Source organism: Lepisosteus platostomus, chromosome 1 (assembly GCF_059453375.1).
Source record: "Lepisosteus platostomus isolate fLepPlt1 chromosome 1, fLepPlt1.hap1, whole genome shotgun sequence".
NCBI lineage: Eukaryota > Metazoa > Chordata > Actinopteri > Semionotiformes > Lepisosteidae > Lepisosteus > Lepisosteus platostomus.
The window spans coordinates 20,794,224-20,806,888 of record NC_142611.1 but is presented as its reverse complement, the minus strand read 5'-3'; the positions used below and the strand labels follow the sequence as shown (position 1 = coordinate 20,806,888).

The 12,665-nt window shown below is 36.9% G+C and overlaps 1 protein-coding gene across 1 annotated transcript in view; it reads left to right on the top strand.

The window, feature by feature from the left end:
• Window positions 1-1,115: 1,115 nt before the first annotated feature.
• ccdc171 (coiled-coil domain containing 171) overlaps window positions 1,116-12,665 on the top strand; it is a 157,308-nt gene continuing 145,758 nt past the window's right edge. Inside the window, exons 1-6 of the mRNA XM_088627030.1 lie at window positions 1,116-1,258; window positions 3,175-3,358; window positions 5,148-5,298; window positions 6,292-6,466; window positions 8,476-8,666; window positions 11,227-11,373. Of these exons, the coding sequence (XP_088483156.1) occupies window positions 3,201-3,358; window positions 5,148-5,298; window positions 6,292-6,466; window positions 8,476-8,666; window positions 11,227-11,373 (822 nt within the window). The 5' untranslated portion in view covers window positions 1,116-1,258; window positions 3,175-3,200. The remainder of the gene's footprint in view (window positions 1,259-3,174; window positions 3,359-5,147; window positions 5,299-6,291; window positions 6,467-8,475; window positions 8,667-11,226; window positions 11,374-12,665) is intronic.

Below are 12,665 nucleotides of genomic sequence, written 5' to 3'. Positions count from 1 at the left end.
TGTGTGCAAATTTGATCACCACATTAAAAAAAGATAATGCTACTTTGGAACTAGTCCAGAGACAAGTGACCTAATACATTCCCAGGCTAAAAGGAGTGTTCTGCTCTGACAGGCTAAAATAATTTCTGAATTTTCAGAATCCTCAAGGGAATTGACAAAGTGAAATCACTGGACCTCTTCAGAACCCACAATTAAACCACAACCAAAGGTCACAAAAGAAAAGAACAAGGGGTGCATTTAGAATTGATGCCTGGAGGGATTTTTTATACAAAGAGCTGTGACAGTTGAAGTTGATACCATGATTTCTTTTAAGCAGGGACTGCCTGAGTGCCTTGTGTATGATTATTTTACTACTACTGACCAAACAAGATAGATGGGCCACATAACCTCCTCTTGTTTGTAATTGTTCTTGTTGTACTCATGTTGTTGCTAATGTGCTGCTCAGAACTTTCTGCCTTCAAAGAAGACTGTATTACAGACACTGATATCTACTTGTGATGAAAGTGCCAATAATTACAAAATGAAAATAGTTCTGAAAAAATCAAATAGAACTGATCATCTAATACAAAAGTACCTGACGTTAATGTGTGATTTATCGGCTAACACAGTTGTGTAAAGGGGATTTTTAATGACCGCTGAGAGTCAGGACCTCGATTTAACGTCTCATCCGAAAGACGCTGTATACCTAAAAACAACACGGTACGTTTTGGGTGCCGGACACATCAAACGAATGACGGATTAGAAATACAATCGAGTTGAGCACATGTACGTAGGAAGTTCATTGTAAGCGCGGGGGTGAAGCATTTTCAGCGCCAATAGCTCTTCCCAGACGGGCTATTCCAACATTTAGTCATGTCATAAGATTAGTAGAGCCTGTGGCATCATACAGAACACCAAGTTAAAAACACAATCTCCACACAACTACATTACCCCCTGTAGCTAAATTCAGTTATGTAGGTGCCACTTGATGGTTTCAAATACTGCGTGGTTTAAAAACGGTATCAAGTAAGAACTGTTGTAATCTGCAGCATAACGACTCGGCTATCAATTCTTGAGGGCTCCTGCATTACACGTGGGAGGGGCTGCTATTGTTCCCTTTAAACGCGTCATACACGACTGAGAGCCAATCAGAGGCGTGGAATCGTAGAGGAAGATGTCGTTGGATCCCCCAGGAAGCGAAACATGGCGTCAGATTTAAACTGAACCTGTCAACTAGATGTGGTTTGCTTCCAAACTGACAGTTTACACGATTTTTTTGGTAAGTCTTTGAATTAATCGAATAGCTCTGGGTAAAGAAAATCGCAGTGCCCTTGTCCGTTTCGTTTCGAGTGTTTGTGGTCCATGCAAAAAGCAGTTTGACGTCTGTTGTCTTTTTCTGTTTTGTAGCTAAGCACAGTAATAAAAATGTGTATCGGTCTTACTCTGTGAGGGGGAAAAACAGTGACTGTAAACGAATAAACTTGAATTAAATCAACAAAGGTATAAATAGAAACACTTTCAGTGTCTTGAAGTTGTTTTAGTCCATTTTCTCTTCCAAAGACTTCATGAATGACGAGTAGAAAGTGGTTTGTGGTCGTAGATGTGCAACTTGAGCTGTTCTCGCTTTGATTAACTGGGTGAGTGGACTTTCCCAGAGCTGTTTTTATGTTGCCTTTAATTGTCGTTGTCACTATGCAGATTAGCATCAACGGATTTCTTTTGAAACACTGTACAATTCGGAATAATGCAAGGGTATGAAAAAAAAAATTAAAAAGTGCAGACATCTTTATTATTTACCTGTGGTAGACGAATTTTACAACACATTTTATGAACTTGCGTGAAACTGGATCAGTTTATTTTTCGGACATATGGCAACCACAGATGCTAAAAATAATTACTACATTTCTACATTATGCTGTATGTAGCCTGTCTAACCGAGATAGCTTTTTATTGTTTTATTATAATAGGCCCAAATACATTCTTATGTTTTCAAGACCTGTTGTTGTTGAAATAGTTTAGTAGGTTAATTTGTGTTCATTCATTTGAGTGTCAAAGTCCGTGTGAGAAGCCAACGTTAGTCTCCTCTTTAAATGGGAAAAAAACTAATTCATATAATCTATGCTGACTAGCTTTGTAGGTCTGGTATAGTTTTATTGATTTGGTTTCTCTTTTTTTTTAGGCCAACAGTGAAATTGTGCAAAGAAGGCCTATTCTAAATGAACCCCTAACGTTATGACCATTCATCTAAATTCTAATTTTATAATCCCCAAATTTCAATTTAGGATTATATACATAAAGGCTTTTCAAGTGTAGTGAAAGTCTGTGTAACCAATACAAATTTCAAGGGATGAGGAAAAGTTCTACATTAACAAGTTGCTTTAGGTCAGAGATTTTAAACTATGTTTCTGGAATGCCAAGTTTCTTCTTTTTTTTGTTTACCCTGAACTTAATTATATAGTAAATTAATTGCTTAAATGCAGTACTGATTAACAGGCACTAAATGTTTTTTGTAAGTAGCTCAATTTTATTTTTCATTCTTTTTTTTAGAAAATAAGTTTATATTAATTGTTTAAACTACTACTTGGGTGTAACAAAAACCATATGTCGCAAGAATTGGCTCACCAAGAATTTATGTGAGACCCCCGATTTAAAAATGTTACTCTGGCTCCAATTTCTCACATACTAAAAATGTTTGCAGTACTTGCTTATTTGTCATAAAAATAGTGATTTAGCATACCTTTGTCAAAAGCTGAGAGGAAAGTATGCAATAACTTTAACTTAACCAAAAGTTCATAGTTTTGCATATTACCGAGACAACACTAAATTCTAATATTTGCACTGTGATTTTATCAACTTCAAGATTATTTGTCGTCCCTTTCATGCATTCCATTTTCAGTCTGGTGCCCCTCAGGTTTCTTTAAAACCCCTTTATCTCTTCTTGTCTTGTAATTTTTTATGTGTATTGATGGAATACTCTGAAAATCCTTTTTTTTCATGGTCTTAACCTTTTGCCTCTCTGCTTTCTATATCAGAATAAGCACAAAACAAAGCTGAAAACATTTCTAAAACACATACCACGATGTTGCCTATTTACCAGAATGGTATCGATTGTAAGACAAATCTGAAAATGCAAGGCATGGCATTATCTTGAAGTGTTGAGATTTCCATAGCTGTGTCTTTCTTCACTGTTTTCAGAAAGTCTGTCCAGAGAAGCTGTGGCCATGACAGCTCAGCCTTCCACAGCCTTGTTAAGGTCTCAAGACCTTGAGCAGGTCTCGCTGAAGTATAAAGAGGCAGCACAGTCAAAACAAGGCATGAAGACACATCACAATAAAAGATCCTCGCACTCTTCCAAGAGCTCTGCTGATGAGATCGCAAGGTATTTTGCTGCTTAAAGTTGATGCTCAAAATATTGTCCGGATGAAGTCATAACTATCTTAAGTTGCACCTTTACTGACTGAAATCTAAATTCAGTTGCAATTCAGGCAGTAATGGTAATGGGAGGGATTGCTCATTGAATTTGAACAGGGAATCTAATGACCGTGGTAGAGCAAGTTTGAAATGTCATTTGCCATAAATAAATGAAGGGTGACATAATTTATATTTGCAAACAGGAATTATAGTGAGATGAGAGAGATTTTTGTTAAAGGCAAAATGTGTTGCAAAAGAAGATGAACAAACTATGCCAAGCTGTAGTTCAGGATGTGTAATGTCACTGTAGGGTAATCACATGTTCCAAAACATCGCCATAATATGACACTGGCAATCACAAACATCAGCCCTCTAAATGTAGCTTCCTGATCCACAAATGATGACTTCCTCTAGTAAAGGCGGGGGGTACTTGAATTGATGCGTTCTAATGTGTCGCACCCCTTGCAACATCTGTGAATGTGCATCTGTGTAGATTTAATGTATAAACATTATTTTTGGGTTGCCAGGCCTTGATCATTGAATATTATGTAGTTACTTTTAACATGGAGGTAGGTATATATAATATGTCTGGCAATGAGTCAGAGATATGAACAAAAAATGGTAGTAGATTATTTAGCCTACCTAATGATTTGTAGTGTGTGATTGTTTTGGGGAATTCAGAAATGCACTAAAATGTGATCTCATTACATGTAAGCAAACATTATTAATAACAATTTGTCTTGTCATGGAATAAACCTATTACTTGTTCCTTTGCGGCCTATGCATGCTGATGCAGCTACCCACCTTATCTAATTATAAATATGAGGACTGAGCAATTTTAAACTCTTAAATTAAAAACAAACGTGCTGATTAAAACATTTGATTGTTGGAATATTTAACCACCTGTATTGGTCGGGACCCCCTGATCAGAGCTGGTACATAGGGTTATCTTCCCTGGTGTGTTGATTTGTTTTTAGAGTATCTCAAACTGGTGAGATCATTTATTTCTGACTTCTCCACCTGAACCTCTGTGGATCAGCATGATGGCTCACTATACTGTTTAAGATCAGCTTTAGAGATTTCTGACAGATACTTTTATTTTTGTTGTTACATCAAATACTGTATTCCTAATATTAAAAATGCTAATATTAAGTTGAGTTTGTATATTTCTTTTCAGCCCAGTGATTTGAAAAAGGGGAGAAATGGGAGAAAGTGCGATTACATTTTTCTGATGTTTCTGACACTCCAACAATAATTCTGTAATGCACAATGCATCTAAATGAGTTCTCAGTACCACTTATTATTTATTCATTTACTTATTTATGACATAGATTTTAATTTCTGAAACACCATGATGAGGTTGCTTTTGGCCTTTGTTGTTCTCAATTTCCCAGCACAAACTGTTTCTGTTCAAGTGTTAACGTGTTACATGGATGATAAAATGAGTGTGGTGTGTCAGAATGGTTTTTATTTACAATAGAGAAGGTCGCATTTTTGTTTTGGCATTATGGAAGTGTTTTGGGGCAAATGGTCATCATACAATGACATTATATACTGTATTCCGAACTACAATTTGGCATAGCTTGACTTGTTTTGCGCCAAATTGAACATTTAGGTTTCTTAACAATTTGAGATAGTGTCTAATAATGTAATTTAAATTTTGAGTACAGTGCTGAAGTGGAACGTGTGCTGGGAGAGATTTGTTTATAATGGATTGATTGTGGAAGAGTCACGTAATTTTATTTGCCTTTTTACAGACTGAAAGAAACGATTGCTCAGCTTCAAAGTGAACGTCAAACCTTGCAAAACACAGAAGAAGGCGGTTTTGATTCTATATCTGATCTGAGATGGAGACTCAACAAATCGGAAAAGGAAAAGCTGGAGCTGGTGACAAAATACAATGAGGAGGTAATCACAATATTGTTTTGTCTCTCACTTCACAATTGCTAATTGAATGTATTTACTAGGTCTGTATGCCTATTCAGATGCTTAAAGGGTTGCATAGAATATTATGGTGTTAATTACCACATCCAAATGCTTTGCATTTTGTCATAATTTCTAATATCTCAAAAAGAAATGAGAATTAAAATTTAACAATATGGAAATTGGTTTGGCTATAACATTTCAGCTCCACATGTTTTGAAAGCTGACACGAGTAACGTCAAGTGGTTTTAATTGTCTGTCATTGTCTTATGTTGAGAGTGTGCTGTAAAACAAATTTCCCCAGATGGGATAGTAAAGCTTGAATTGAATTTCTGTATCCCTTGATCTCCAATATTTTTATTACCTTATTGTGCATAAAGTGAATGCTGGGTGTTGAGTGCAGTAGCAGGTGTACTCAATCATAAAATCTTACCACTCTGCACATAAGATTTTAGAAAAAAGCATATGGATATTGGATGTCGGTTAAGTGTTCCGGCTTAAATCTTATTGTTCAGATTATGAATGTAATACATACATCACCATATTAGTGCCTGAGCTGGAGGAGGGCATAGTTTATGAAGTGGTCTAACCTGTTTAAAGTCAGGCCTTGTGAAAATCAAGAAAGTAAAACAACCGAAGGAATCATTATGCCCCAAACATAATCCTTCAATGATGGGCAACAATCTGGTAGACAATGAGTGTTGACATCTTGCCAAGATTGCCTATAGAACATCACAATAACGTACAATGTACTTGTGCTTGGATGGCTGTGTAATAAAGGCTTTTTGGCAAAGTTGATTGTATTTCTATGTGCTGAGTTGTTTTAGTCATGTATATACATGGGAATACTGATCTTAAATTATTTTTCACGTTGCCCTCACGCAGCAGGAATTTTAAGGTCTGTTATCTGCTGCATTTGGGTTTTTCTTTGGAAGACCCTGCTGTTTGTCATATCTCTGCACGACTATTCTTCTTAAGGTGGCCAGATATGAGAGCCAGGTGGCCAAGCTCCGAGCTGTGCTGGAGAGGGGAGAGGCCCAGCGCCAGAACCTGGAGTATGAGATTGCCCTGGCAAGGAAAGATGCTGGTATGGAGAAATCCAGCGCTGAGGAAACAGTGGCAAACATCCACAGAAAAAATGAACAGTTGAAAGGTTAGCGGTCATTAGTTCTGTTGGATAAAAATATTAGACCTATATTTTTGATCATTTTCTCCGTTTGAAAAACGTCTTGTTTAAATGAAGTTGAACGTCATTTTTGAGCATTTTATAAATATGAAAATTCTTAGTATGAGGTATGCAGGGGTGGTTACTTGAAGTTAGAGCTCCAGCTATTTATTGAGTCACAGTGGGTGTTAATAATGTAACTGATTAGTGGTGTTGGGTATTTCTGCACATTATTTGGTTTAATTAGGCTTTGTCTGATACGTAAAGATTGAGTGTAGTACTTGTTAGGGTTGCTGTTGCTGTTTTATGTTATAAAGCCTATTAGATTGAATTCTTCAGCCGTCGTTAAATTTTTGTACACACAGGCTCTTGTGCAAGTTTTGACTGCAGTAATGAAGAGGTTGAGGATAGGGTCTGTAAAGATGCCTTTTATGATAAAATAAAAGTAATTAAATTGAAACATACTTTAACAGTAAATTCTTCACTTGGAATCAATCACATTTATTTCTTTTTAGACAAAGCAGTAGTTTATAAACATTTAGGCCTCTGGTTGAATTGATCTTTAACTTTCTAAAAACTCATGTCCTTCTTTCCTGCCCAGTTCTTCCTTAATTTATTAAATTTCTCTATGATCTTAAAATGGAAGATTTCAAATTGAATGTCCAAGAGCAGCTATTGATTTTGGATGCCAGTAGTTTGTATTGTGGCCTCTGCTAAACAATTGCAACAATCTGCAGTGAAAGATTTTAGGTGGATAATTTATATTTCTGAGGGCATTTCAGTCATAGGATTCTTTTCTACAAGACGCATGCACCTGTCAACTGTTCTTGTATTTGCTCTTGAATCTGGGTTTTGGTCTAGGTGAACAAAGGGAACAAAAACAAGTTAGAGTCGTATCGAAACTAGAGAGTTTTGGAACAGTATTATCGAGCTGGAGGGCTTTGATAAAATCTGCCAGAGGGACGTGAAAATGGTGATTCAGTGAGCTAGTTGAAAAATGCAGTCACTATGTAATTTCCACATACGGCAACTTTCTGTTTACTCCCTTAAATCTTTTTAGATTGTTAAACCAAAATGATTTCAAATTCTGTTGGAAATAAATTGCTCCAAACAGAGAAACAAGCTGTGAAAGCGTTGTACTTGAGCAAGCACAGGCCTCCATGCTCACATGCTACTGTACATGGTTCTTTTCAAAGATATAAAAACACATAATAGCGTGATGTTTTGCTGCAGCATTACAAAACTGTCAACATTAACAACAAACAATTACGGGTGAACATCCTTCTCATGATCATTCACTAAAGAATGTTTGTCTTGTAGAAAGAGAACTTGTTAGCAAAGTAGAGCAAAAAGCCTGCGTCTGTAGCATCCACCTTTTCTTGAATTTCCTTCAGCACTTGATTTTGCTCTGTACTGTCTTGTAAAATGACAGTGCTTTCTAGTTCAATTTCTAGTGTTTTATTTCTTGTCATGCTTCTTGTCGTGCAGTTATTTTGATATTGTGCTCCAAATAAACCAAAAGTAAAGGACCCTACCTTTAATCCATTTACATTTATAATATATAATGCATACATGTACAGTATAAATACATATATAACATATTTCAGTGGAACTCCGGAGATTGAGCCTTGCTTTACGGACCTGGGAGCTACAGTATCTGCATGGAGTTTTCATGCTCTCCCTGTGTCTGTAATTTTCTCCCAGGTGTTTGGTTTCCTTCAAGGATCCAAAGATATACTGAACCATTTCAATTTGTGATTTCAGACTAAACCGATATCTTTTAATATGCTGAATGCTCAAAATAGAAATGGCTGAGGAGGACTTCTAGGTTAAAACAGCAGATTTGACTAACTAATCAATAATTGTATTTTCTTTTTTTTACTAGTATTTGTTGCTTTACATTGAAAATGTATTCTTAGGTCAAGGATATCTACCCCTAAGCATTGTTTTTTTTTTATTTGTATCTTTGGTCTTTTTTCTGTTCCTGTTTTTCTCAGTTGAAAATGCTGAACTGCAGCAGCGGGTATTAGATCTGGAGAAGGCCCTGCACATCACCCAGCAGGCCAGAGAGGAGGACCAGGGTGCCTTTCACTGTGAACTAGAGGAGAGAGACCGCCTTCTACAGAGTGCCAATATAGAGACGGAGTTGCTCACTGCTGAAAAAAAACGACTTGAGGATCTTCTCCAGGTACCTTGCAGCAGCTAGTCTTCCTCCGCATCCTGTTTTGTACCTTGCAGCAACAAAGTCACTTTATTAAGGTTTTAAACTCAAAGAGCCTGTATGAATTGAGCCTGCAGAATAAAAAAAACATGGTTTGTTAATTACGTTTCTTCCAGAAAGGAGTGATTTCAGTCGCCAAAACATTATGAAACTTACAGTAGGTACTGTAGAAAAAATAAACACCCAGAGGAAAGATTTTCAATTAGATAATCATATTGTGCTTGAGTGATCAAATGTGTATTATTACATTTGTTTATCCTAAGCAAGTTAAGGTTGCTTTTGCCGATAAGCACGATTAGCAATGTCCTGTAAATCTTGTTTTTGTAGCAAGTCATTTTCATTTGTCATATAAAGTGCTACAACTGGATAATTGCTGGAGATGTCAGACAAAACTAACTTACACTGCAATACACGCTACCCTGTCTGTGATTTAATAATTGGGTATTGATTTTAAGTAATGATTCATAAAAAAAAAGAGGAAAGGGCAGGAAAGGGAAATTGTCGTCATCTGCAAGATGACAATACTAGAGAGAGGGCAACAGTGGAAGTGGACATGTGCCAGCCCATCCAGCTTTAATTTGATGTACATCTCAAGGATAGAGAAGATGAGGAAGTTCAGGCATCTTTTGACATGAGGGAAGTGCCATTGTGGGAGACAGAGAGGACTAGATGTTATGCAGCACAGTGTTTTTTATTATAGTGCTTAAGGCTCTCTGTTTTATTGTATTTTTTCTTCAAGTTTTTAAAATACCATGTTATTCCTTGCCCTTTGTGTGTATTTTATCACCATCCCTCCAAAAAGTATTATATAATTAATCATTTCCATAATTCATCATAAGTTCCCAAAGCCTGTCATATACTTGATGTGGAAAGAACTGTAGGTGACGCTATGGAGCAGAGGTGTTAAAAAACCTCTGTATGTAATGAAGGATGAGTCCTACATTCTGGATATATGAGGTTGTGCCGCTTGCTGTCCGTGGCCATCTTTCTAGTGGTGTCAGTATGGTTGGTAGTATGGTCAGCGTCTGCTTGCAGAACAGCAAATTCAAATTCAAACTGAATACAGTCTCACAAGTCTAGTCTGTACTTTACAACTGGAAAACTAATTAGAGATTAAAATGTTTTATTTGTTAAAGAGTTGAAAGGGTTTAAAGGGAAATGTTTGTTTTGTTGACACTGTGGTTTGCTTAGTACAGTTAACCCCCAAGATGCATAGGTAAAGAAACCCTAAAGATACTGTCCATACCCTTGTAGGTATGTAGAATGATCTAAGATACTGTAAAACTGTAAATACTGTAAAATGCAAATCTTCCAGATCTTTGTAAAGTCTCAATATTGTCTGCTCTTTTTACGGTACTGGTATTTATCTACAGGAGGGTGGGTTCTTGAGTTTGAGAAACACTTCTGGTGTTTCATTTTCTTTGGATGAGACGTAAAACCAAGGTCCTGACTCTCTGTGGTCATTAAAAATCCCAGGGTGTTTCTTGAAAAGAGTAGGGGTGTAACCCTGGTGGCCTGGCCAAATTTCCCATGAGCCCTTACCAATCATGGCCTCCTAATAATCCCCATCTATGAGTTGGCTTCATTACTCTGCTCTCCTCCCCACTGATGGGTGATGTGTGGTGAACGTTATGGCGCACTATGGCTGCCGTCACATCATCCAGGTGGGCGCTGCACATTGGTGGTGGTGGAGGGGAGTCCCCATTATCTGTAAAGCTCTTTGAGTGGAGAGTCCAGAAAAGCGCTATATAAGTGCAAGCAATTATTATTATTATTATTATTATTATTATTATTATTACTACTACTACTACTACTGAGTCTATGGCATGTTAGAGTTGTAATGGCACAGTGCGCATTCTGATCAGAGTTCAGTGTAAATATAGTGGTATATTTATATATATATCACTTTTTTGTGTAAATTCAACCTGTCAACTAATTCCACCATGTACCTGTGAGCCCTTGAATATTTCTGCTCAGAATAAATTTACATCGGATGTCTAGAACAGTGCTATTAATGTCACGATACATTTTTTATGTGTGCATTTTAAAAATGAGTCATTTCAAATAGTAATCTCAGAGTTATTACCGTATTATTATTTAATTAAGTGTTTAAAGTCTCAAATGCAAACATTCAAAAAAACCGTCTGGGAATGTTTAGCTTTTTATCACAAGCCTGACCTCTACTGGACTTTGGTTGAAATACAGTGTTGCCTTTGTAGTCTTTATTGATCTCAATAAAATGAGAACATAAGTAGCATTTTAGTTATTAGGTACTGCTGATTTCTAAGGAAGAATTTGAGTTGTAATTTTTTAAAATAATTAAAGAAACAATTTATATAATTTTACTTAATATAATTTATATTACTTTAGTTGCTTTGTTACAGAATTATCAATTAAAATATATATTGGTCACTGAACAAAATAAACTATTTTTTTTTCTACTAAGCCTTTACTTTAATAATGGATGGATTCTTAACTGAATCAATATGACAGTTGTACTGAAGGTCCACTTACACTTTTTCCACAGGAGCAAGATGACACCTTGCGTGAGCTGCATAAAAGGCTGAGCCAGCTGCAGAGGGAGCATGAGAAAAACGCAGAGACTCTGAGGAGACAAGGAAGTGAGCTGGAGTACAGTGCAGAGAGAGAGGAAAGACTCAAGAAAGAGCTAGAGGTAAGATGTCACTCAAGTCTGAACAATAATACTAAGAAGAGTAATAGTGCTTCATCTATCACTGACATGCTGCCCCGATACAGAGCAAATCAAGTAGAGATTGTGACAAATTGCTTCACTAATTGGAACCTTAAATAGGCCAGATTGTTCAATCCTAGACTAGAGTGTATGGTTATACCTACAGGTTTTTGAAGTGCCATGTGATCTTTAATGACCAAGTAGTCAGGATCCCGATTTAAGGTTTAATCCATAAAACGGTGCCTCATACACTCTGTTTTTTTAGTCAACAAAATGGGGCTGTTGGTTTGGACATTCTAGCCCAGTTGGAAGAGAGCCACATATGGGGCCACCAGAGACAGCCTGGTTTTCTTCTTGGCTCCCATCCCCAGAGTCACTGAGCTCAGCCTTGCAAGTTTTTTAGATCTGACACGATCAGATTATAAGGTGATGATGCTGCTGTCATGAAAAGAGGAGACTCGGTTACAACCGTTTCGTGAAAAATAAATATCTTTGTCGTGCTGTTGTTCAGCATCAGCAGTTCACTGAGCTGCATGAAAGGTAAAAAACGCTGTATATCACAGCTCTAGCACTGACATTCACATTACATTATCGTTTTTATTGCATCACTTTCAATAACTGCTAATCCAATTGAGGGCCATGGTGTTCTAGCCTATCCCAGAAAGAATTGTGCACAAGGCAGGATACACCTTGAAAAGCATGCCAGTCCTTTGAAGGGCACACAAAAACACAAATTTGCCAACACATGCATCAGGGCTAATTTTCCCAGAATCCAATTAACTTATCAGCTTGTTTTTGGGCTGTGGGAGGAAACTGGAATTCCTGGAGGTAACCCAAGCAGACACAAGAATAACATGTCAACTCCACACAGCACCCCAGATCAGACATTGAACACAGTGCTGCAAAACAGCGAGACAGCAATGCTAACCACTGTGCCCCTATCCATTTACATAATAAGCAAATGAAACGCACTTCCAGATCAAAGCAATAGGGCTGAGAGTAAACCCAACAATACTAACAATGATGTCATTGTGCCACCCTCATGACATTCACAAATGTATGAAATTTAAAAAAATGCTGACAATAACATCTTTTTATGCTATTGAACTTATTCATCCTGCCAAAAGGTAGCTAAGGTTTTTTATTGGTGTATTTAGGATGGTACCTATTTTTGATAGTTTATTGAAATATATTTACATTTAATATATTATTAATGAGCACTGGAAATGGAGGGCAATAGTATTTATGTCTGGGAGTGTTCCATTTGACTAATA